The following is a 27,366-nucleotide window of genomic DNA, read 5'->3' as shown; positions in this document are numbered from 1 at the left end:
TATTACTCAGAGCATTGTATCCCAGAAATACCTCGGAAGATGCACTGGCGAACACCCCTAGATGTCCCCGTGTGAGAACTGTACCTATTTCTCGAGTCGCCACACTCCGGCACCTGTTTAGGTCAATGTACCTAACCAGCACATCTTTCAGACTGTGTGAGGAAACCAGAGCACCTGGAGGAAACACACGCAGACATGGAGAGAACATGCAAATTCCACACAGCAGTGACCCGAGCCGGCAATCGAACCTGGGTCCCAGTGCTAGCCACTGCCCCACTGCACCATGGATAAAAAAACAATTCATGGTTGTTTTCTGAGGCAGGGAAAATCTGCCCTGTCACTAAAATATCACTTCACAATTGCACTTACTCTCATAGTTCAACTCATTTTCATTTTACGTAACTACTGGCTACAGGGGAGGTCTCAGAGGGTTGGAGAATACCAATGTTGTTCTTTTGTTTAAGAAGGGTAGCAAGAATAATCCAGGTAATTACAGGCCGATGAGCCTTACATCAGTGTAGGGAAATTATTGGAGAGATTCTTTGAGACAGGATTTATTCTCACTTGGAAATAAGTGGACGTATTAGTGAGAGCAACGTGGTTTTGTGAAGAGGAGGCCATGTCTCATGAACTTGATTGAGATTTTTGAGGAAGTGATGAAGATGATTGAAGAGAGTGGAGCAGTGGATGTTGCCTACGTGGACTTCAGTAAGGTCTTTGGCAAGGCTCGTCATGTCAGAGTGGTGCAGAAGGTGAAGTCACATGGAATCAGAGGCAAGGTGGATACAAAGCTGGCTTTGTCAAAGAAGACAGAGGGTAGCAGTGGAAGGGTGCGTTTCTGAATGAAGGGCTGTGACAAGTGGTGTTCTTCAGGGATCAATGCTGGGACTTTTGCTGTATATAAATGATTTGGAGGAAAATGTAACTGGATTGATTAATAAGTTTACAGATGACACAAAGGTTGGTGGATTTGTGGATAGCGATGAGGACCATCAGAGGATACAGCAGGATATAGGTCATTTGGAGACTTGGGCAGAGAGATGTCAGATGGAGTTTAATCTGGACAACTGTGAGATAATGCATTTTGGAAGGCCTAATACAGATAGGAAATAGACAGTAAATGACAGAACCCTAAAGAGTATTGATAGACAAAGGGATCTGTGTGTACAGATATACAGGTCACTGAAAGTGGCAATGCAGGTGGAGAAGGTAGTCAGGAAGGCATTTGGCATGCTTGCCTTCATCGGCCAGGGTATTGAGTTTAAAAATTGGCAAGTCATGTTGCAGCTTTATAGAAACTTAAGTGAGGCCGCACTTGGAATGTAGTGTTCAATTCTGGTGGCTACACTACCAGAAGAATGTGGAGGCTTTGGTGAGGGTACAGAGAAGATTTCCCAGGATGTTGCCTGGTATGGAGGGCATTAGCTATGAGGAGAGCTTGGAGAAATTTGGTATGTCCTCACTGGAGTGACGGAGGTTGAGAGAAGACCTGATAGAAGTCTCCAAGATTATGAGAGGCATGGACAGAGTGGATAGTCAGAAGCTTTTTCCCAGGGTGGAAGAGTCAATTACTAGAGGGTATAGGTTTATGGTGTGAGGGGCAAGGTTTAAAACAGATGTACAAGGTAGATTTTTTACACAGAGAGTATTGGGTACCTGGAACTTGTTGCTGGGGGAGGTTGTGGAAGTGAAAATGGAAATAACTTTTAAGGGACGTCTTGATAAGTACATGAATAGGATGGAAATAGAGGGATATGGTCCCTGGAAGGGTAGGGGGTTTTAGTTAAGTCAGGCAGCATGGTCAGTTTCGGCTTGGAGGGCTGAAGGGCCTGTTCCTGTGCTGTAATTTTCTTTGTTCTTTCTTTTTATAACGCCGTTGGAGATTCAGTGTGACTCATTTCACACATTGAGAATTTCACATTTCAGGTTTTTATTCCACTTTGTAATTAATGCAGTACAATGTACAAGAGCTTTGGATAAAAACATGCTGGTTTTTCTCTGAGCAAAGCAATTCAACAAGTTATGAAGTAAAACAGAGTGACAGTAAGACTCAAAACTCAAAATAATCCTCAGTTGTCATGTTGTAAGCTTGCACACCAATTATTTTCTGAATCCAGTCCACATATTTCTTTGATATGAGAGTGTAAATCCCAGGCTTCTTGGGATCAGCGCATCCTTGGCCGTATGACACAATCCCTTTGTACACACCTTTACAAATTAAAGGACCACCTGAATCACCCTGGAAAAGAAAAATGAAAAAGTGAGAAGAGTGATATCAACTGGAATTGATTATATTTGCAGCTGTTCAATTTGTAATACATTCATGTCAAATTGAACAGTGCTCAGTTTTGATGTACATGTTAAGGATTACAAGAATATCAATATATACGTGCCTGGAATATACTTTGCAATTAACCTCATTGATCCAAGAAATATCATGTCCCATCATATCTTGCTATCAAGCATATTATCTCGTGGTTAATCAACCTTCTCTTGAATTTGTTGCTATAATCTGCCATTACCACCTAATAGCTCATTCCTCCCTTTAAAAATGTAGTTTAATTATTACAAGTGTATGATTTAAGTTGTGAGGGGAGATTGTGGTGTAGTGATAATATTGCTGGGCTAGTAATCCAAAGGCCCATCCTAATACCCTGCAGACATGAATTCCCTGACTTTTGAGATCAGGTTACAGGCTTCCCTATAAAGTCATCAATATAACAGACAAACTACAGGAGTTTGGTTTGATCTTGCATTGTTTGCAGATGTCTAAAAGGTAGCGATGAAAAGATAGAATCAACCAGGTCTGCACCTGAAGCAGAGGAAATGCTGACTTTATTGTTTAGCACACATAACTTGGATGAGAGCTTACGCTCAAATTGAAGGCTGATGGTGGGATTCTCCACCATGCATGCCAAAGACCAGAAACTCCTGCCCAAAGTCAACGGATGTTTGTTCACTGAATTTTCTGTTCCACCCACTACAATTTCCGCACTGGGGAGGATGGGGAGGATGGGAGATTTCCAGTCTGAGTTTGTAAGAATTTAAAGAAGACTGGAAGATTTACCTGGCTTGAAGCCAGAAGAAAAAGTTCTACAGAGTAACCCTTACGGTGAAAGTCAGTTCTGTAATCAGATGTTACCCAACTTGGAAGTAAAAAGGAAGCAACCCATTGGAAGCTGGGAACAACTGCGAACTCTTTATCATAAGAATTGACATTTCATGGAGAGTTTGATATATGATAAGTAAAAAGGAACTGTTTATTTCCATAGTTGAAAGTACGAATTACCTACAAAAAGAAAATAGTGTTCAGTCAACAAGTTTTATTGGTGACCTAGACTCTGTTTCATAGTGAACCACATTATATAATTTGCAGAATATTCTGCAACATAATCAATATTGATGAGGTTAGTCGTAGACTTCAGGAGGATGGAGAGAGAGTAGTGAAATGGATAAAAAATGGCAGTTGGAATTCAGTGCAGAAGGGTGTGATGTGATGCATTTTTTGACAATCAATGTGGAAAGAGTATATTTAGTATAAATAGCATGCAGGTGCAGGAAACAATAAGGCAAATGGTATGTTGGCCTTCATTTCCAGGGGATTTGAGTACAGAAGTAAAGATGTCTTGCTGAACTTGTATAGAGCTTTGGTAAGACCACATCTGAAGGACTGTGTACAGTTTTGTTTCCTTGACTAAGGAGGAATATGCTTTCCATAAAAGAAGTACAATGGAGACTGATTCCCGGAATGTTGGGATTATTCCATGAGGAGTGACTGAAGAAACTGGGTCTGTATTCTCTAGAACTTCATAGAATGAAAGGCTTGCTCATTGAAACTTAAAAAGCTCTTACAGGGTTCAAAAGGGTAGAGGTAGAGGTTTCCCCTGGCTGTGGTGTTTAGAACTAAGGGACACACAGTCTCAGAATAAGGGGCAGCCCCTTTAGGACTGAGATAAGCAGCAATTTCCTCATTCAGAAGATGATGAACTTTGGAATTCTCTACTCAAGCCAGCTGTGGAAGTTCAATCATTAAAAATATTCAAGACTGAAATCAATAGATTTCTGGATACTAATGACATGGAGAGATATGTAGAAGTGGGAAAAAATGATGCTGAGATAGATGATCAGCCATGATCTGTTTGAATTGTGGAGCAGGCTTGATGGGCTGGATGACCTATTCCTGCTGCTATTCCCTATGTTCTTATGGTTTTGAAACTACTTTTGTGTCCAAATACACAAACCCTTAATTGTGGCAAGACAAGTTGTTAGTCATTTAAAAAGCAAAATACTGTGGATGCTGAAAACCTGAAACAAATGCAGAAAATGCTAGATAAACTCAGCATTTTGGCAGCATCTGTGAAGACAGGAAAACAGAGTTAATGTTTCAAGAGTTGAGTCATGAGGATTTGAAACATTGGGGTGTACTGTTTAGCTCCTGTTTTCAGGGGACAGGAACAGCTTAGGGGTCTTTTCCCAGCCCCCCAGATCTGTTTCATCTATTTGCATATGTATACCAGGTGTTAATGTTGGAATGTGTATTCATGTTAGAGTGAGGGGCAAAGGCCCCCACATTGTACACCTGGTGAGCGCAATCCACTGGACGCACTGACCAACACTGTCACTTGGCACTTTCTCCTGACACTGCCAGGGGCTCTGCTGAGGCTGTTCCATTGAGGAGGTGCCGAGGGTTACAAGTTGGGAGAGGGGTGGATGGAGTTCCGTGGTTGGGGCAGGGGTGGTTCTATGGTGGGGGAGGGGTTCCGTGTCTATCGGGCGAGGTGGAGGAGTCGGGGGGCAGAATGGTTCTGTGTCCATAGGGTGTTCCTTTTTACAAGAGCCTAAGTTGCTGATGGAGTGGGCTTTGGGACCTGCCCCCTATTTTTTTTTTAAAAGGGGAAAGCAGGAAAATCTGGCAGTGCAGCTGACACTCTGCTTTCTCCGCCTGAATTGACACTTTGCCAAAAAATAGCAAAATTCCACCCGCTTACTCAGTTTGTCTCTCCACAGAGCCTGCCAGAGTATTGATTATTTCCAGTAATTTCCACTTTTATTTCATTTAAAAAGCATATGAGTTAATAATAGGGAGGCCTGGAATATAAAAGTAAATAATTATTAGTAAAATCATAAAACACTTCAGGAAAGATCTTAATACCCAAGAAGTGTTATCAAGGAGAAATTACCAGGATTAGGGTTTCAGTTATGAGGAAAGGATACCAGTTAGGATTGTTCTCCTTGGAAGAGAAAAGGTTAAGAAGTGACCTAATGAGAGTTTTCAAGGTGAAAACAGAGAACAGAGAAAGGCTGTTCCCTCTAGTCAGTAGGTCAACAAGAAGTCTCACAACACCAGGTTAAAGTCCAGCAGGATAATTTGGCAGCACAAGCTTCCGGAGCACTGCCCCTTCATCAGGTGAGTGGGAGTTGTGTTCACAAACAGGGCATATAAAGACACAAAGTCTGTTTACAAGATAATGATTGGAATGTGAGCCTTTACAGGTAAAGACTGTGAAGACCTGTAAAGACTCGCACTCCAACAATTATCTTATAAACAGGGGTTGTGTCTTTATATGCCCTGTTTGTGAACACAACTCTCACTCACCTGATGAAGGGGCAGTGCTCCAGAAGCTTGTGCTGCCAAATAAACCTGCTGGACTTTAACCTGGTGTTGAGAGACTTCTTACTGTGCTTACCCCAGTTTAATGCCAGCATCTCAACATCATGGCTACCATCGACAGTAGGTCAATAACCCGAGGTCACAGATTCAAAATTTTAGTGATAGGTCAAGAGGAGAGAGTGGCATAGTGGCACAGTGGTTAGCACTGCTGCCTCACAGCGCCAGGGACCTGGGTTCAATTCCAGCCTCGTGTGACTGTGTGACGTTTGCACATTCTCCCCGTGTCTGCGTGAGTTTCCTTCGGATGCTCCGGTTTCCTCCCACAGTCCAAAGATATGTGGGTTAGGTGGATTTGCCATGCTAAATTGCCCCTTAGTGTCCCAAGATGTGTAGGTTAGGGGGATTAGTGTGATAAATACTTGGGATTACGGGGAAGAAGCCTGATGGGATTGACCCTTAGAGTCAAGGGAATTATGTGGGTTGACAAGGATAGGGCCTGTATGGGATTGTTATTGGTGCAGACTCGATGGGCTGAATGGCCTCCTTCTGTAGAGATTCTATGATTCAATGAGCGATGGGGGGAATTTCTTTCACTCACAAAGTTATCAGGAACTGGAACATTTCACCCGGAAAGATGGTCGAAGCTGATAACATAAATAATTTTAAAATTGAGTTGGACAAGTGATAAGGAAGCTAAGGATTATCAGAGAAAGCTAAGATATGGGACATGATTACTTTTACAGAGACATAAGAGGTCATTTGTAGCATTTTAATGATAAAATTGTGTGACTTCCAAGAGCACTTCAAGGGCAGTTCAGGGTCAACCTTGATAAAGTGAGCTTGTAGTCACAAACAAACCAAAGCACCTTAGAAGAACAGGATTCCTTCCAGAACCTATATGTTTTTACAGAAATTCTAAAAGTTTGTGATTATTTTCACTGATATTAGCTAGTGGATGGAGAAAGGATAACTATGGCAATGATTTTAACTATAATAATGGCAAGATTACCTTTAAAAAGCAATGGTGTAATTAGAGTTAAGCATGCTAGGATTTTTGATCAAGATGTAATTAGAAACCACTGCAAGCTGCAGAGTTACTGGGAATAGTGACCTGGTCTGGGAACTGTGGTCTAAAGCTTCCTGAGTTGACCAAAACGAAGGGAGTTGTTCAGCTGGAGTTAGATCTATGGCACCAAAATTTATGGGTTACCCATATGTGATGTGAGCTACATGTTATCTGAACCAAGCATTATGGAGTCATTTAAAACTAATTCCATTGGCTGTTTGAGCAATGTGATCGGTTGCTGGTTACACCATTGGCTGGGTGTTAGAGAACCTTCTAGAAAGTTGAAACAATTTGTGGTTAAAAAAGATGTGCAGCCCTTTGTCTCTAGTGATAAATCTAGAGATCAACCATCGTAAGCAGTGTCCTGAAGAGCACCTTTAGAGAAGACATGAGGATAGATTCTACATCGGGAGCAGACCTGGCCATTCCATTCTAAACCAGGTAGTATCTATTTTCAGTTAAAGAATTAGAGTTAAAGAGCTAATGTTCATTGAAGAGTTAATCTTGGGTGAAGAGTTAATATTAAAATGTTGCAACTGTTGTTAGTTTCAGTTTGGTACCTAAAGTGTTAAATAAAGGAAGATTGTGAAGAGAATTAAGAGTCGACTTCTGTTTATCACATTAATCTTGAATGCTTGGAAAGTGTTTAAATTAGTAGTCAAATAATAAACTAACACAGTACACTCACCAAACATGTGTCTTCTCTGCCTTTGCTGTCACCAACACAGATCATGTCCTGGGTTACCTCGGGTTTATGATTGTAATAATCCTTACTGTTGCATGTTTTACGATCTATTACATACAGCTTCACTTCTTGAAGTGTGTCAGATCGAGATTTGCGACATTCATTTGTTATTCCCCATCCTGCCACTGTACAGCGTGTTCCACGTTTCAGATCCGCAACCTTGTCTTTAGGTAGTTTGAGCAGTTTCACATATTTGTTGATCTTTACTTCACTGGCCAGCTGTGGTACAATAAGAAAAACTTAATATTTTTGCTCTTCAAAATGTGAAGATCTCATTGTATTGATTTATTCCAGAATAGGTCTATAATCTTCTCCTTGTAAGAAACCTGCCTCGCAAACATCTCCCCTCCAGGACTGAATACTCTGATGTGGATCAGTCAATGATTCCATGGGCACTGACTACTCTCTACTCTGTCTCTCCAGATGTTGTTTACCATTGATGGACTGTGATGGTGATTGTTGTTATCTGGAGATTCACAACTCAGCCCAACCCAATTCACATCCATCATCCACACAGCAGCAAATCACTGGACAATCTGGAGCAGGATTCCCAGTTGATTATTATTGATTTGCGGTCAGAGGGTGATTGAAACCATTTGTAGGAAAGTAACTGCTGTCCGAGCTGGCAGTAATTAACTTGAATCTTGGATTTTCCTGACCTGTGTGTGATCTATTTACTCTGTTCATCAACACGTAGAAATGTGTAAGAAATTTAACATCTCCCATTGGATGGTTTGGAGTAGGTATCATTTTCTAATTCTTTTTAAGAAACCAATGCAAGGAATGTGGGAATTGGGTAAAACGTGGCTGATAAAATCCAATGTCTTCAGTGTTTAAGTAGCACCAGTTTGGTTAAAAAATACTTGTCGCAATTATAATTGAATGGAGGCAGATGTGGTGCTGTGTAGCATGGAAACAAGAGGTAAAAATAAATAATGGGATTCTAGATTTTATCATAAGAGATGCAGAAAATAAAGACCATGCAGTGTTTAAGAGCTGATGTCAAATCTTAATGAGATTTCAGTTAGAGAACTGTATAAGCCAGTGGTGGGCAAGCATTGATTTCCATCCACACAGTTCTTTTCTAATCAGTATGACTGAAGTGATATGCACATAAAGCAAGCAAATGTGAAGTGAGGTGCATGCTGATTAGTTCTGTCTGTTATGTGCTTCTTCCACAGTTTAGAATACATATAACCCTGTCTCATAGCCTGACCAGGTTGGTACCTCATTTTGGGTGTGTGGCTGGTGTTGCTTCTGTATGTTCTCCAACAGTCCTCACTGAATCAGAGTTGGTTTGCAGGCTTGACAAGAAAAGGTTGATTTAAGAAAATGGCACTTAATCCTTGTCAAATGAATATTGCTGAAAACCAATCGGACCAGAGTCAAGACAAGGTTAGGCTCAATTGTGATACCTGCTCAGGATCAGGCAGCTTGCTGATATCTAATATCAACACGTATGTGAAGAATTGCATCGCAGGAACTGTAATTTTCTGAATGTTTGTGTCTCAATCTTTGAAAGTAATGTAACTAATAAAAGTGTTGCCCAATCTCACTCATTATCTGCCAAAACCCTCTCCTCTAAGAGACTGAAGATGTAAAATGTTTCTGTGAAATTCAACATTGATGTCTTTTTAAGTTAATGATTTTAAACACCACAAACAAACCCAAATGAAAGAAATGAAGTTCATACTTCGAGCAGCATGATGTCATTTTCTGGAGTTTTTCTATTGAAACCTTGGTGGGGATGTTGCTTCTTCACCGGAAACTTTTCTTGACTCTTCTCATTCTGTGAGACATTATGAGCTCCAAGAACTACTTGAATAGGCCATTTGCTGCGTCTTGTCAGAAAAAGAGATAATTATTCTCTCATTAAAAAAAGACAATTTTTAAAAGTTAAGGAGAAAAAGAACAATCAGAGTTTCAAATAGTGTAAGGATATCAATCTGAAAAAAATTTACCAACCCTTACTATCTACTTTTTTTCATTCTTACATCGAACTATGGGAAAGATTCTCTGCATTTTTCTTGGCGTGTTGTTCACTGGGAACGGGATCCTTGGATCCAGCTGCTGTCAATGGGATCTTCCATTGAAGCCACCCCATGCTGTCAGGAAACCCGTGGTGTGGTGTGGACCGCTGGCAGGACCAGAGAATCCCACAGTCGTGAACAGCCGGAGAATTCCTGCTATTGATATTACAGTGCAGAGGAAAGCCACTTGGTTGAGCTGGTCTATGCCAGTGTTAATATTCCACATGTACTTGCTTCCACTCTACCTCTTCCCATATACCTCCTTCTCCCTCGTGTATGTACAGCTTCTGCATTTCATTCAGACATACAATAAGACAGATTATCATGCAAATAAAAAAAAGACTGAATTAAATATCAGCTTAGCCATTGTCTGAAAAGTTGGAGTTTAAGTGGAATTCTTCATCAGATGTTGACTGACATGTTGTGCATTTCCAGAATGTTCTGTTCTAGTTCAAATTTCTGTTAATGTCATTTATTATTTTGATCTGCAGTGTAAAAGCAGTGGTTTAGTTATTTGTGAAGTGCAGACAGATGGAGGTCACAGAATTATAGAATTGGTACAGCACAGAAAGAGGCCATTCAGCCTGTAATTCTGCACTGACTTTCAGTAGGAGCAATTCACCTGGTTCTGCTCCCCTGCCTTCTTCCTCCAGCCCTGCACATTCTTTCTTTTCATATAATAATTCAGTTTCGTCTTGAATGCCTCAATGGGATCCTCCTCCATCACATTCCCAGGCAGTGCATTCTAAACCCTAACCACTTGCTGTGTAAAAATGTCTTTCCTCCACTGCTTAACATTCATGGTGTCACTACTGTGTTTGGAAGCAATTATTTAAAGCTGTCTAGTTGTGGAGCTAAGTAGTTTCCAAATGAGGATTAATAATCATAGCAATGCTTCAGTAAAACATATTCACACTATAACTTACTCTTCACAGTGTGCTGCAGTCAGTACCCATCTACTTCCGATCAAAGCCCCTCCACATTTATGTACATAGTGGCCATTTTTGTTATCAACTTGGATAGACACCATATAAGGTTTTGAATGGGGCTTAACTTTGTGGCCTCCGATAATTTCCGCACCATGATCTGCATTAAAAAGATATAAAAAGAGTGACATGTTGTTTTATTAGTTGAAACGAGCATGAAATATTAAATACAGATCTTTACATATGTGAATATGGAAAGGATGGGATTTTCTGATCCCGTCCGACCTGAGTACAGAAATTCATGTCCAAGGTCAATGGACTTTCAATGATCCGTCAAACTTACCGTCTCTGCCTGAGGTGATTTCCCTGGTGGGTGGGACCAGAAAATTTACTCCCATTATAATTCAGGTCAGAAACTCCAAGGTATTTTATAAAGTCAGGCTAGACCATAAGTTTTGCACTTTGGATTTAGGTGGGGTAAACATGAAATGCTTCACTGCAGGTATGGTCCAAATGACCCACTTGGGAGCCCCCATCAAACGAAGTTTATTTAAGAATGCAATTAACACATAGAAGGAAAATTAGCAATAACTTTTACCAATTATAAACAACAACCCAAATGCACTGTTCCAGTACAACAAACCTCCTTACAAACATACACCTGCTGCAGGCTTGGCACAGAAAATAAGAATGCTCAAGTCGCCTTGCTGTAGAGCAATTCCTGATGTGAACCAATCCTTTGGACAGAACTAAAATTCTGACTTCCCAGTCCTACAATCTCTAGCAGACTTCAAGGCAGACGCAAAGCCACTGTTGTTTTCACTCCAGAAAGGCAAGAAAAACTGCTTCCATCACAGCAGAATTTCTAATAACAGGGAGAGAGACCCATACGTGCCTTTAGCTAGGAGTCCACACACCTGCTAACTAAATAGAAACAAGTAGCCATAAACTGATAGTAAAAGAACCCTTGTCACTTGAACTGTCATTCACTCTTCCCCCTAACAATTCTAAAGGGTTGTAAACGCGAAAAACCCCACAACATTGTATTAGGCCCAGGTTAAAAATAAACAGAACCCCATTTTATCGAATTAAGCAGCAATAAAAGGACAACTAAGCAGACAGGCAGCAACAATGAAGAAAAGGCTGCTTACAAACTGCAGAGGACATAATTTAAAAATATATTTCTTAAAGGCACAGTCACATCACATATATTTAAGGGAGGTGAGAGTAACCGCCCTTGACATCAAACCTTATTTCACTCAATTTGTGATTTCAGCCCCAACACTTCACGGTGGGTTTCCTCGGGGTACTGTTCTTGGCCCAACCATCTTTAACTACTTCATCAATGATCTTCCCTCCAAGATAAGTTATTTGGTGATTATTGTGATGTTCAATTCTACTACAAATGCTTATATAATGAACCATACAGCAAGGCATGGACAATTATTGACTGCCCTTCTGCACCTTCATACAGCTTAGCCTAATGGCTTAGGCTAAATGTCAAACAATGACCATTTTTAAACAAGAGAGTCAGCCATCTCCCCTTGGCATTCAAAGGGATTGCCATCACTGAAACTCTCCACCATTAACATTCCGGGGATCATTCATGACCAGCAACTTAACTGGACCAGCCACATGAATACTGATGCTCCAAAATGAAAGACTCAATATGCTGAGGTAAATGATTCATTTCCTACCTCCCTGCAGCTTTTGGATAATGTTCAATGCATAAGACAGGAGTACAATGGAAAACTGTCTGTTACCTGGATAACTGTAATTCCAACAGCACTTGAGAAGCTGAACACCATCTTGGACAAAACAATCCATAATCATTCACTTCCACCGACAATGATGCAAGTTGGCTACAAGATGTACTATGAAACTTACAACGGCCTCTTTGGCAGCACAGCCCAAACCACAACTTAGACCATCTAGAAGGACAAGGGAAGCAGGTGCACAGGAACAATATCACCTCCAAGTTCCCTTTCATACCACACAATATCCTGACATGAAAATAATAGAACTATGTGAGTCTCTTCAGCACACAGAACATTGTGGCTCAAGAAACAATCAGAGCTTTCTTAAGAGCATTACAGAAACACAGAATAAATGTTGACCTCATCCATTATGTCCAAATACCATTAATGAGTTCAAATGTCAATTCTTAAAACATATTCAAAGGTGTTCACTCCTAGTGCTTAGGTCAGAGTGATTTTGAGTCAATCCAAAACAAGAAGTTAGTTCATGACATTCAGTATGAAGACTGGACGGTGAAATTGAGACAGGGCACGAGTTTGGGAGAGTAAGCAAGTTGATAAATCATCATTGTCCATTTTTCCTTTGTCCTCTTTCCAACACATTGCTATCTCCAGTTGTACACAGCAATAAAACCAGCTGTACGAAGGTGCAGAAGGGCAGTCAATAATTGTTCAGTCACTGTTAATCCATGGGATTGGCCACTGATAGTCAGATAGGTGGTTTGGGGGTTGGGGTAGGATGGGGATGGGGTAGGAGGAGGTAGACACTCTGGACCCTCAAATCCCCCAGTGAAACCTAAAGGATCAATTTTCTGAGAAATTTGATCTGGTGGGGTATTTGTTTCTTTTGCTGAGCTCAGACCTCTATCCAATATTGTATCCTGACCCATGGATGATGTACAGTGGAATAAATAATAAGACGAGGTGTAAGATGGACTGCTGATTCGACGTCACTTGCTTTGCACGATTATACAAAGTTAAATTTACCCCCAGGAGAATGAGTCTACGGTTTTAACTCAACAAACATACAGCAACAATTCAGTTCTGATGTTGAATATTATCAAGTAGTTTGGTAGCAAAATATATATTTTTTCTCTGCAAAATACTCTTGGATTTATTACTTTGTTGGAAAACTATTTTCATACTTCCTAAAATGTTAAGAAATTAAATTGCATCAAAATGTAGGAAAGTGGATGTCTATTGTAATAAATACAAAAAGGAATACATATTAATACTTTAGCTGATGTAAGTTTAGGTTAATTATTGCAACTGCTTAAAATATATTCATTACCATTTAATGATTATAAAATTAAATCCTAATATAAATGCAGAAAATATAAAAGTTACTAATTTTTTTACTTACAGGTTGGAATGAGGGAAACCACAATTGAAGAAATGAGCAGAATATATTGTAATGATTTCATTGTTGCTCCTATTGTGATTACAAGTGAAGTTCTCGAGTAATTTATAATAAACTCAAAGGGATGTGGTTTGCTCCCTTTGATGTCATCTCTAAGAAGCGGCAACCTTTCTATTGTGCATCGATTCCATTTACAAAGAACCACAGGACCTAAGGGTAACCAGAGTATTGCAACAAATATTAAGAAATCACTTAGAGGATGCTGAGGTTTCACTGAGATTTCTTGAATGTTTTTGAATAAACTGACCTTTACAATCAAATATTCTTGTATCATATATGCAAGATTTAGTCTTCAATTCTATTTGCAACTTAGCAACTAATGAAGCATTCCATGCCTGCATGCAGCGATATCTGGACAACAGACAGATAACATTAGCATTGAACATAAGAACATAAGAAATAGGAACAGGAGTAGGCCATCTAGCCCTTCGAGCCTGCCCCGCCATTCAATAAGATCATGGCTGATCTGGAGTGAATCAGTTCCACCTTCCCGCTTTCTCCCCATAACTCTTAATCCCCTTGTCTATCAGAAACCTATCTATCCATGACTTAAATATATTCAACAAGGTAGCCTCCACCACTTCAATGGGCAAAGAGTTCCAGAGATTCACCACCCTTTGAGTGAAGAAGTTCCTCCTCAACTCCGTTCTAAACTGCACCCCCCTTATTTTGAGGCTGTGCCCTCAAGTTCTGATATCCTTTCTAAGCGGGAAGAATCTCTCTACCTTTACCCTATCTATCCCCTTCATTATTTGTAAGTCTCTATAAGATCCCCCCTCAGCCTTCTAAACTCTAACGAGTATAGACCCAGCCTATTCAATCTCTCTTCATAAGCTAACCCCCTCATCTCCGGTATCAGCCTGGTGAACCTTCTCTGTACTCCCTCCAAGGCTAATATATCCTTTCGCAAATACAGGGACCAAAACTGCACATAGTACTCCAGTTGTGGCCTCACCAGTGCCTTGTACAGTTGCAGCAAGACCTCCCTGCTTTTATATTCTATCCCCCTCGCTATAAAGGCCAACATTCCATTTGCCTTCTTGATCACCTGCTGCACCTGCAGACTGGGTTTTTGCGATTCGTGCACAAGGACCCCCAGGTCCCTCTGCACCGTAGCATGCTGCAACTTTTCACCCTTTAAATAATAATCCCTTCTACTATTATTTCTACCAAAGTGGATAACCTTACATTTGCTAACGTTATACTCCATCTGCCAGGTCCTTGCCCACTCACTCAGCGTATTCAGATCTCTCTACAGAGTTTCCGTGCCCTCCATGCAATTTGCTTTTCCACTCATCTTCTTGCATCAGCGAATTTTGTCACCCTACACTCAGCCTCCTCTTCCAGATCGTCTATGTAAATGATAAACAGTTGAGGCCCCAGCACCGATCCCTGTGGCACTCCATAGTCACCAACTGCCAACCAGAATAGCACCCATTGATTCCAACTGTCTACTTCCTGTTAGATAGCCAATCCTCAATCCACGCTAACACCTTACCTCCAACTCCGTGCACCCTAAACTTCTGCAGCAACCTTTTGTGAGGCACCTTATCGAACGCCTTCTGGAAATCTAGAATCACCACACCCACCGGTTCCCCTCTGTCTACCGCACTCGTCACATCTTCATAGAAATCCAATAAATTTGTTAAATATGACTTCCCCCTCATGAATTCGTGCTGCATCTGCTTGATCAAACCGTTCTTTTCTAGGCATTCTTTTCTAGGTCATTGCAAAAGTGCTAGGTGATGACCATCTCCAACAATGTAGAATCTTTACATTGCCATCACTGAATCCCCCAGCATCAACATCCAATGGCACAGTGGTTTGCACTCCTACCTCACAGTGCTAGGGACCCGGGTTAAATCCTGGCCTCAGGTGACTGTGTGGAGTTTGCACATTCTCCCTGTGTCTGCGTGGGTTTCCTCTGGGTGCTCAGGTTTCCTCCCACTGTCCAAAGATGTGCAAGTTAGGTTGATTGGTCATCTAAATTATCCCTTAGTGTCAGAGGGTTTAGGACTGTAAATATGTGGGGTTGCAGGGATGGGACCTGGGTGGGATTGTTGTCAGTGTGGGCTCAGTGGGTCAAATGGCCTCCTTCTGCACTGTAGGTTCTATGATCCTGGGGGTTACAATTGACTAGAAACTGAAGTGAACTAGGCATAGAAATACCATGGTGAAAAGAACAGGCCAGGAGCTGGGTATTCTGTGAAAAGACTTCCTGATTGCCAAAAATCTTTCGCATCCTACAAGTCTTGTGTCAACAATGTGATAGAATATTCTACATTTGTATGAGTTCAGTGCCAACAACTCCCTTTTTTCATTCATTCATGGGATGTGGGCACAGCTGGCTATGCCAACATTTATTACAAATCCCTAATTGCCCCTGAGAAGGTGGCGTTGAGCTGTGATCTTGAATTGCTGCAGTCCATGTGGTGTAGATACACCCACAGTGCTGTTAGAGTTCCACAATTTTGACCTGACAGTGAAGGAATGGCGATGTATTCCCGAATCAAGATGGTGATTGGCCTGGTGGGGAACTTCTAGATGGTGGTGTTCCCATATGTCTGCTGTGCTGGTCTTTCTAGATGATCGACATAGTGGGTTTGGAAGGTGTTGTCAATGGAGCTTTAGTGAGTTCGTGCAGTGAGTGATGATACTGTGCTTTTAAGAAATATATTTTTAATCAGGTTTATTTGTAAGCTTTTCAAATAGCTCCTAGCATTTTATTGGCACCCTTTTATCTGTAACTGTTACTGAGGCAGTATAAATGATATCATGTTTATTTTTAATCTGGCCTAATGCAATGTCCAGGGGTCTTATGATCCTTTGGGGCCTGCTGAGTGGAACCTGATTTGGGGATGATTGACAGGTCAGGCGATGCCTGGGGACAGTTTTTTCACAGAAAAGTTCAATTTTTTTTTATTAGTTTATTAGCTGTTTGAAGTTGCTGGAAGAAGGCAGTCTCTCCCTCTCTCCCTCTTCCCCTCTCTCTCCAGGGGGTTTGTGGAAAGTTTCAGGAGTGGGAAGCTTCAGAGATTTGTTCCAACATTCAAAGGACCAATTCACATGAGCATACTTGCTTTTTGTGACAAATCTAGAAAGGGGAACAGTTTGTATATTTGTGGGATGTTGCTTGATTTGGAACATCAATGGTAGAACAGCTGTTAAAGTTTATACTGTATCATGTTTGAATCTTGTAATTGGTAAAATTTATGCTAATTCTTTTTATTGTATTTTAACTGTGTTCTCAAGTAAACTTTGTTTGATAAAAGCTTCCTAGCAGATCACTTGAATCATACCTGGAGTGAAATACCTTATGCTCACCCGTGCCAAATTTAAATGCAAAAACTTAGGGTCTAGGCTATCTTCATATAACACCTTGGACTTTCTGGCCTGGATATTAGTAAGAGTATTGTTTAGATGGTTCACACTGCTGCCACTGCGTGTTGCTGGTGGAGAGATTGAAGGTTTGTGGATGGGGTGCCAAACAAGCAGGTTTCTTTGTTCTGGCTGGTGTCAGGCTTTGTGAGAACTGCACTCATCCAGTGTAGAGTATTCCATCGCACTCTTGATGTGTGCCATGTAGATAGTGGACAGGCTTTGTGGAACCAGGAGGAGAGTTGTTCACTGAATGATTGCTGGCCTCTGACCTGATCTCGTAACCACAGTATTTATATGGCTAGTCTAGTTCAGATTTTGATTAATGATAACCCCCAAGGTGTTATCATGGGGGATTAGAGTTATGGTAATGTCATTGAATGTCAAAAGGTGATGGTTGGATTCTCTCTTGTTGGAAATGGTCATTGCCTGTCACTTATCTGGCACAAAAGTTACTTGCCGCATATCTGCCCAAGCCTGGATATTGTCCAGGTCTCACTTCATCTCACTGGGGGATTTCAATCTGCATATTGATTGGTCGACCCATGTTGGACGCGGTGGGCTTGAGGAAGAGTTCTTGGAATGCTGCTGGGATAGTTTCCTTGAACAGTGTGTGTTGGAGCCGACGAGGGAGCGAGCTATCTTGGATCTGGTGCTATGTAATGAGGCGGGTAGAATTAGGGACCTTGTGGTGAAGGATCCTCTTGGGAAGAGTGATCATTGTATGGTGGAGTTTCTGATGCAGATGGAGGAGGAGAAAGTGGGTTCCCGGACCTGTGTCCTTTGTTTGAACAGAGGGGAGTATGATAGGATGAGAGAGGAATTGGCGAATGTTGATTGGGGGCACGCATTGGAAGGTAGGTCTGCTGAGGAACAGTAGAGGATCTTTAAGGAGATCTTTCTTGGTGCTCAGCAGAAATTTATTCCGATGGTTAAAAAGGATCGTAGGAGGAGAGATAATCAGCTGTGGATAACGAAGGAGGTAAAGGAAAGTGTTAAATTAAAAGTGGATGCGTTTAGAGTAGCTAAGAGTAGTGGGCAAGGAGAGGATTGGGAGAGGTTTAAATATCAACAAAAAATGACGAAGAAGTTGATAAAGAAGGGTAGGATAAACTATGAAGCTGGGCTGGCGCTTAATATAAAAAAGGATAGTAAGAGTTTTTATAAATATATAAAAAGGAAGAGGCTGGCTAGGGTGAATGTTGGTCCCTTAGAGGATGAGAGGGGGGACTTAGTGGTAAGGAATGGGGAAATGGCTGAGGCCTTGAATAACTTTTTTGTTTCGGTCTTCACGGAGGAGGACGTGAATAATTTGCTGGGTGTTAGCGATGGAAAGATGGTAGGAGTGGAGGGCCTGAATGACATTATTGTTACTAGAGAGGCAGTGCTCGACAGACTGGAGGGACTGATTGTAGACAAGTCCCCAGGACCGGATGGAAAGCATCCAAGGGTTCTGAAAGAAATGGCGGAGGTGATAGTGGATGCCTTGGTGATTATTTTCCAAACATCACTGGATTCCGGGGAAGTGCCGGAAGATTGAAAAACGGCTAATGTTACACCGTTGTTTAAGAAGGGTGGCAGGCAAAAGGCAGGGAATTATAGGCCGGTTAGTTTAACGTCTGTTGTAGGTAAAATGTTAGAATCCGTGATCAAGGAGAAAATAGCGAGGCATCTTGAGGAGAATTGTTTGATAGAGCAGACGCAGCACGGTTTCGTTAAAGGGGAAGTCGTGTCTGACGAATTTATTGGAGTTCTATGAGGATGTGTCTAGGGCGGTGGATAGAGGAGAGCCGGTGAATGTGGTCTTTCTTGATTTTCAGAAGGCGTTTGACAAGGTGCCGCACAAGAGGTTATTACAGAAGGTTAGAGGGCATGGAGTTGGGGGTAGGGTGTTAGCGTGGATAGGGGATTGGCTGTCAAACAGGAGGCAGAGAGTCGGGGTCAATGGGTGCTATTTGGATTGGCGGTTGGTGACTAGTGGAGTGCCCCAGGGGTTGGTGCTGGGGCCTCAGCCATTTACCATTTATACGGATGATCTGGAGGAGGGAACCGAGTGTAGGGTGTCGAAATTTGCTGATGACACCAAGATTGGTGGAACGGCAAATTGTGCGGAGGGTGTGGAGAGTCTGCAGAAGGATCTAGATAGGCTGGGCGAATGGGCCAGAACTGGCAAATGGAATTTAATGTTGGCAAATGTGAAGTTGTCCACTTTGGTAGGAATAATGGTAGGAAGGACTATTACTTACGTGACAAAAAATTGTGGCATGCGACGGTGCAGAGGGACCTTGGGGTCCTTGTGCATGAGTCGCAAAAACCCAGCCTGCAGGTGCAGCAGGTGGTCAGGAAGGCGAATGGGATGCTGGCCTTCATAGCGAGGGGGATTGAATATAAAAGTAGGGAGGTCTTGCTGCAGCTGCATAGGGCATTGGTGAGGCCGCAACTGGAGTACTGTGTGCAGTTTTGGTCGCCGCACTTATGCAAGGATATTTTGGCCTTGGAGGGAGTGCAGAGGAGGTTTACTAGGCTGATACCGGAGTTGAGGGGGTTGAACTATGAGGAGAGGCTGAATAAACTAGGCTTGTACTTGTTAGAGTTTAGAAGAACGAGGGGAGATCTCATTGAGACATATAAGATGATGAATGGGATGGATAGGATAGAGGTGGAGAGACTCTTCCCGCTCAGAAAGGACAGTAGGACTAGGGGGCACAGCCTCAAGATAAAGGGGAGGCGGTTTAGAACGGAGTTGAGGAGGAACTTCTTCACTCAAAGGGTGGTGAATCTCTGGAATTCTCTGCCCGTTGAAGTGGTGGAGGCTGCCTCGCTAAATATTTTTAAGACGTGGGTTGATAGGTTTTTGATATGCGAGTTAAGGGTTATGGGGAGAGGGCGGGAATGTGGAACTGAGCCACGACAGGTCAGCCATGATTTTATTGAGTGGCAGGGCAGGCTTGAGGGGCTGGATGGCCTACTCCTGCTCCTATTTCTTATGTTCTTATGTTCATCTTGACATGGACTGCTTCAGTATTAGAGAAGCCAAGTGTCATGCTGAACATTGTGTGATCATCAGCAAACATTCCCACCTTTGACCTTATGATGGAAGGGAGGTCATTAATGAAGAAGCTGAATATGATCAGGCTGAGGACACCATCCTGTGAATCTCCTTCAGGAATATCCGAGGGTTGAGATGATTGACCTCCAACAACCAGAACCATTTTCCTTTGTGCTCAGTATGACTCCAACAGCAGAGAGTTTTCCCCCTGATTCCCATTGACTTGAGTTTTGCAAGGGCTCCTTGCTATCACACTCAGTCAGAAGATGCCTTGATGTCAAGAGCAGTCACCCTCACCTCACCTTTGAAGTTCAGCTCTTTTTTTCCATGTTTGAATCAAGGCTAGAAGGAGTTCAAGAGCTGAGTGGCCCCAGTGAGCAGGTTGTTGCTAAATAAGTGTCGCATGTATATTCCTTCTGAATCTGATGACCAAAACTACAGTGCTCTAGGTATGGTTTCACCAATGCCCTGCACAGTTGTATAAAGACTTTACTACTTTTATCCTTGATTATTGCTGAAAAAATACCCATTTTATCAAAGCTTTTCATCTTGTACTCATCAGGACAATTGCCAGAATGCAATGATAGGAGAAAATAACTCCTAACAGTGGTATTCTTGTGATTGTCTTGACACCTACAAGATGAAAAGCTTTGACAAAATATTTTTATTCAGCAATATTCAAGTTTTTAATGAACAAATGAATTTCATACTTCTCTACTTTTGCAGGCCGACAATTGCTTTCCTATTTACATGTTGTAAATGCATGCTAACATTTTGTGATTCACATACATGGACCCTCAGAACCCTTTGTGCAATAGCATTCTGTAATTCCTCTTCATTTAAATAATATTCTGTTTTTTGTTCTTCCTATTAAAGTGGATAATACAACATTTTCCCTACATTGTACCCTATCTATTAAAACTTTGCTCATTAATTTTACTGCTTGATATCCATTCGAAGACTTATAAGACCATAAGACAAAAGAGCAGAATTAGGCCACTCAGTCCATTGAATCTGCTCCACCATTCAATCACGGCTAATTTTTTTTCTTATCTCCTTTCTCCTGCCTTTTCCCCATAACCCCTGATCCTTTCATTAATCAAGAACCTATCTATCTCTGTCTTAATGGCACTCAAAGACCTGGCCTCCACAGCCAGGCAAAGAGTTCTACAGGTTCACCACTCCCTGGCTGAAGAAATTCCTCCTCATCTCTGTTTTAAAGGATTGTCCCTTTAGCTTGACGTCCTGCCCTCTGCTTCTAGTTTTTCCTACTAGTGGAAACATCCTATCCACATCCACTCTATCCTCGCAGTATTCTGTAAATTTCAATAAGATCCCCCCTTATCCCTCTAAAATCCAATGAGTACAGACCTAGAGTCCTCAACCGTTGCTCATATGACAAGTTTTCACTCCAGGGATCATTCTTGTGAACCTCCTCTGGGCCTTTTCAAGGCACGTCCTTCCTTAGATAAGGGGCCCAAAACTGCTCATAATACTCCAGATGAAGTCTGACCAGAGTCTGATACAGCCTCAGAAGTATATCCCTACTATTGTATTCTAGCCCTTTCGACATGAATGCTAACATTGCATTTGCCTTCCTAACTGCCGACTGAACCTGCACGTTAACCTTAAGAGAATCTTGAACAATGACTGCCAAGTCCCTTTGTGTTTCTCATTTCCTAAGCATTTCCCATTTAGAAAATAGTCCATGCCTCCATTCCTCCTTCCAAAGTGCATAACCTCACACTTTTCCACATTGTATTCCATCTGCCACTTCTTTTCCCACTCTCCTAACCTGTCCAAGTCCTTCTGCAGCCCCCCTGCTTCCTCAATACTACCTGTCCTCTACACATCTTTGTGTCATCTGCAAACTTAGCAACAATGTCTTCAGTTCCTTCCTCCAAATCTTTAATGTATATTGTGAAAAGTTATGGTCCCTGCACTGACCCCTGAGGCACCAGCTCGTCACCGGCTGTCATCCTGAGAAGAACCTCTTTATCCCCACTCTCTGCCTTCTGCCAGTCAACCAATCCTCCACCCATGTCAGGAACTTACCCTTAACACCATGCATCCTCCTCACAACTTGCTTTCCCACCTATCTTTGTGGTAGACTACGATACACTCAATCCCTTTATTCAAGTCACTAGTTAGTTTGTATCCTGAAAATTGCTCTTTTATCCTAACTCAATTTCCAGTTAGCTAATCCTCTATCCACGCTAATACATTCCATGACATCTCAACTCATGCAGTAAACCCTTTATGTGTCACCTTATTGAGTATGTTTTGAAAATCTAGATATGCCACAAGTTGGTTTTCCTTTATTGATCCTGCTTGTTGCTTCCTCAGAAAACTCTAATAGATTTTTCACAGGCAATTCCCATTCATAAAACCATTTTGAACAAAGAAAAAGAAAGAACAAAGAACAAAGAAAAATACAGCACAGGAACAGGCCCTTCGGCCCTCCAATTTTCTGTTGATCATAATGCCATAACTATACTTAAAATCTCCTGCCCTGATTTGGTCAATATCCCTCTATTCCCTTCCGATTTATGTATCCATCCAGATGCCTCTTATATGTTGCTAATGTGCTTGTTTCCACCACTTCCTCTGGCAGCACCTTCCAGGCACCCACCACTCTCTGTGTGAAAAACTCCCCCCATACATCTTCCTTAAACTTTCTTCCTCTCACCTTGAATCTGTGCCCTTGAAAAAGCCTCTGACTATCCACCCTGTCTATGCCTCTCATAATTTTATAGACCTCCATAAGGTCTGCAAATTTGACTCTGGCTGTATTATAATTTTTTAAATGTTCCATGACTATTTTCTGATTATGTTAATAAGGAGAAAGTTGGAGGGTTGCCATTGTCAGTTCTGGGCTCAGGTCAATACCGGGTGAACTGCTTCAGCTTTGGAGTGGTCTGATAGAAATGAATGTCTTGAAAGGCCACTTCAGAGCCAACCACATTGCTGTGGGTCATGTAGACCAGATCAAGTAATGATGGAAGATTTTCTTCCATAAAGGGCATTTGTGAACAAGATGAATGTTTACAACAATCATTTCATGGTTACCTTTAATCCCAGATTTATTAACTGCATTTAAATTCCACCAGCCTTCATGGGATGTGAATCAGTGTTCCCAGATCACTAGCATGGGCCTTTGGATTACTGGGATGGGATGTTTCAGTTGTTCCCACTGGTGGGATTGTCCAGACCAGCCATAGATTTCCCAACGGTGGAAGGTGTGAGGAATGGTAAAATCTGTTGACAAATGGCAGGCCCCCTGCACCACCATTATGCCATGCGGGGGTGGGGGGGGATGTGGGTGGGGGGGTGGGGAGTGGAGGGGGGGTGCAGAAAATCTTGTCCCTGGTTTGGTGATATTGTCACTACCTCCATGCCACCACCTCCCCAACTTTCCATGTTTGGAAAGGAACCCCTGGATCTCCTGATGAAGTTGAACTCCATTCTCTTAGTTTTTTTTTCAATGAATAACAATCAATAATAGGTTAATTAGCCATGCTAAATTGACCCTAGTATCAGGGGGATCAGCAGGATAAATATGTAGGGTTATGGTAATAGGATCTGGGTGGGATTGTGGTCGGTGCAGACTCGATGGGTCAGATGGCCTCCTTCTGCACTGTAGAGGTTCGATGAAATCTGTGAAACCCTAGAAATAATTTCCACAGGCTCACAATGATCTGGAAAAGGGGTTTTTACAAACTCTTTGTTCTAAAATCTCTTGAATTTAATCTTTTATCAATGGTCCTCTAATTTAGACCATTCAACTATCCTGTTTCATCCTTTTATAATTTTAAGGACAACTAAGTATATCACTTTGTAATATACTCTAAACAGCTAACAGCTTTTTTTTCATGTCTTTCTTTATATTTGCATATCATTTTGTTCATAAAATGCAACACACTAGCAATTACATCTTCCAGCATAAAGTGGTTTAGTTTTAGTTTTGAAAATGTGAGGTTGTACTTTCTCTATATAAATAAGACAGCTACAACTATTTAGCCAATTTAACGACTCAGCTAGGATAATTCATAATATTTCTGTTTTATACATATAAACTACTTTGTTTGAAATTCTAGTGTATGTTAAAAAGAAGTATCTTAGAATAAAAGGGAACAAATTATAGTCTGATTACACAGAATTAAACTGATTGTGCGGTACAGAAATAAGTAATTTGGTCCAACAGGTCTTTTTCCTTAATTTATTTGCACATGGGATGTGGACATCACTGGCAAGACAAGCACCTTTTTGCCCATCAGTAATTGCCCTGTAGAAAGTGTTCGTGAGCCGCCTACTTGAAACACTGTTTTCTATCTGGTTTAGGTACAGTAGAGTCCAATCCAATTCTCTCTCCGCACCTATATAATGAACTTAGGCAGACTTTTGTTCATTTGCATAGCTAGCAATTTCAAGAACAGGTTGCTGATCTGTTGCAAAGGGTTTATAGCTCGAGGGGCCCCACTCCACATCAAGCTTGGCTGATCAGGAATCTCTCCCACTTCTACTGCCAGCCATTGGTGTGTTTGGAAGGATTTTGCAGGTTGATACTCAACCTGTTTGACTGCGTTATGAACACACCTTCCTTGGCCATCAAGTCCTGGGGTGGGACTTGAACCCAGAAGTTCTGGCTTGGAGGCAGGGATGCTGCCCACCGTGCCACAAGACCAGTTAGGGAGGTATCTCCAGGACTTTGTCCCAGCAATGATGAAGGAATTCTGATATATCTTCAGTCAGGGTGGTGTGTGACCCAGAAGGGAACTTGCAGTTGGTGATATTCCCATAGAAGTAACATTCGAAAGAGCAATGACATTAATGAATTTATATTGTGTGATTGGGAGAATCTAAAGAACTGCTCATTAATTTTATTCTAATGAAAAACCAAGAACACAAGGTGGAATTTAATATATGGGCAGCTGGATGTGTGTCTCCCTAATCCATTGAACTTTCTACAAGTTAAAATTTTCCAATCCCTTCTGGCTAAGTACCAGCTGCTGCTTTGTCTGGTTTGCGTAAATTCCTGCTGTAGACATTATAGAAAAGTATTAAACTTTGATAAACATGTAGTGAAGTAGCTTGTTCTTGAGGTGTGCAGGCTGGGTTCTCATTTCAAGATTAAAATCTAATTTCCATGCATTGAACAATTGCACACATATTTTGTGGCAATCGCTACATAAATGAATTGACGTGGGGAGGGAGCATTGTGCAAATAGCTCTCTTGATCAATTGTGGGCACAAATCATTATCCATTCCCCGAACAGCAGCCGACCTCAGTTTCGCCCAGGTTTCCAGACATTCTAGACACGTATGAATAGCTGCTTTTGAATCAATAGCCTTCTGGGAGATATTGGTCAGTTTCAGTAGATCATGAGGTTTCCATATATGCGACTGCGTGTAACTTCTCTGACATTCAATGGTTTACCACATATGTGAGAAACATCTTTGAAAACTGTTAAACTTACAACCAGAGTCTTTAATGTGTGTATATATAAATGAACAGGTGAGCTGTTTCATAACCACATAAAAAGGTTGTGTTACAATATTTATTTAGAAACGCTTATCTTCATTTCCCCTAAATGTCACATTTTAGATGGACCACCGTATTAAAAAACTGGTTATAAACACATATCACAATGCTACTGTTACTTAGGGTGACTTTTTATAAACAGCAGATGCTCTGCAGGACTCACAATTTCACAGCAACAAGCAATTAAAATTCTCAAGTCAACACTATGGGAGTTCTCCTTCTCCTTAGCCCTAATGGAATTATATAAACCGTTGACAAATACCTCCACCTATCCTGTTGATTTGCATTCTTACTTCCAAAATCTATCACTTCACATTTTTCTATGTTGAGCTGCATCAGCCCACCTCTGACCCTTTCTACAACAGGTGTTCAGCAAAGCACTCACCCAGTTTATTGGCGTTTATTGGTAGGGGGATTGAATTTAGGAGTCGCAGCGTCATGATGCAACTGTACACAACTCTGGTGCGGCTGCACTTGGAGTACTGTGTGCAGTTCTGGTCCCCACATTACAGGAAGGATGTAGAGGCTTTGGAGAGGGTGCAGAGGAGGTTTACCAGGATGTTGCCTGGTATGGAGGGGAGATCCTATGAGGAGAGACTGAGAGATTTGGGGTTGTTTTCGCTGGAAAGAAGGCGGCTAAGAGGGGACCTTATTGAAACATATAAGATGATTAGATGTTTAGACAGGGTAGATAGTGATAGCCTTTTTCCTAGGATGGAGAAAGCTAGCACGAGGGGGCACGACTTTAAATTAAGGGGGGGTAGTTATAGGACTGATGTCAGGGGTAGGTTCTTTACCCAGAGGGTGGTGAGGGACTGGAATGCCCTGCCAGCTGCAGTTGTAAATGCGCCTAGTTTGGGGGCGTTTAAGAGATCTGTGGATAGGTTTATGGACGAAATGGGATTGGTTTAGATTAGTGGGTTAGTGTTTTTTTTAAAAGCTGGTCGGCGCAACATCGTGGGCCGAAGGGCCTGTTCTGCGCTGTAATGTTCTATGTTCTATGTTCTATGTTCTATGTCTGTGTTTGATCTCTCTGATGTAGAGTAGACCGCATTGGGAACAGCAGATTTCCATTATTTTATTACTTCTTTTCATCTCATTCATCCATGTTTATCACTTTTCATTCTTACTTCTATTTTTCCACTTCTCAAGTCTCACTCTCCATCTTGTCTCCAACAGCCTCGCACCCTCCTCCTCATTCCCCCCATCCTTTCCTCAGATAGTCCCTTAACAATCTGTACCTCTGTTCTGCCATTTACACATCCTGATCAGAAGCTTTTAGTAGCTCTCTCAGCCTTCATCACCACCATTTCCATTTCCTTTGATCTATTACAGTACTCCCCCCACCCCCACCCTCACAGTATAAATCTCGTCTGATTTTCCTTGCTTTCAGCTCTGTTGAAGGGTCACCTAGACACAAAACATTGACTCTATTCTCTCTCCACAGATGCTGCCAGACCTGCTGAGTTTCTCCAGCATTTTCTGTTTTTGTTTCAGATTTCAGCATCTGCAGTATTTTGCCTTTATCTGAACCTTTCGATATCCTTGTACTCTGTGTTTTGCTTGGATCATTCACAACAGACACTCATTCCCTGTACCTCGGCCGGGAGGTTTTGAGGGGTTTGGGATGTCTGTGAAAGTGGCTGTAGAGATGCTCCGGGCTTCAAAGACGCAATAAATGAGCCACCAAGTGTCTAGAGCCTACAATTGCACTATAACTTATCGTGAAACCAAATGGGAAAAGTTGATGTTGAAACTTAATATATGTTGGAGGCCTGAAACGCTTACCTTTTGGACAGTTGATGCAGAATTTAGGACAAACTTTCACTGGATGGTAAACTC

The 27,366-nt window shown here is 41.7% G+C and overlaps 1 protein-coding gene across 1 annotated transcript; it reads right to left on the bottom strand.

Moving 5' to 3' along the window:
* Window positions 1–2,050: 2,050 nt before the first annotated feature.
* LOC145343341 (granzyme K-like) lies at window positions 2,051–9,526 on the bottom strand. The gene is made up of 4 exons (XM_080189853.1): window positions 9,417–9,526; window positions 9,116–9,263; window positions 7,366–7,641; window positions 2,051–2,239 (listed from the first exon to the last, which is right to left on the bottom strand). Exons 1-4 carry the CDS (start codon window positions 9,524–9,526, stop codon window positions 2,051–2,053), a joined length of 723 nt encoding a protein of 240 aa, XP_080045979.1.
* Between the last annotated feature and the right edge of the window lie 17,840 nt (window positions 9,527–27,366).

This window comes from Carcharhinus amblyrhynchos, chromosome 1 (genome assembly GCF_965287045.1).
Source record: "Carcharhinus amblyrhynchos chromosome 1, sCarAmb.v2.hapA, whole genome shotgun sequence".
Classification (NCBI taxonomy): Eukaryota; Metazoa; Chordata; class Chondrichthyes; order Carcharhiniformes; family Carcharhinidae; genus Carcharhinus; species Carcharhinus amblyrhynchos.
Note: the sequence above shows the minus strand (reverse complement) of the source record. Positions and strands in the feature narration are given on the sequence as shown.

Coding starts and splice junctions, on each gene's coding strand:
- LOC145343341 (XM_080189853.1), bottom strand. CDS start 9,526: ATGGGGTGGCTTCAATGGAAGATCCCATTGACAGCAGCTGGATCCAAG. Junction 7,642..9,115: donor ATGACATCATGCTGCTCGAA/GTATGAACTTCA, acceptor ATTGTACCACAG/CTGGCCAGTGAAGTAAAGAT. Junction 2,240..7,365: donor GCAGAGAAGACACATGTTTG/GTGAGTGTACTG, acceptor TTTCTTTTCCAG/GGTGATTCAGGTGGTCCTTT.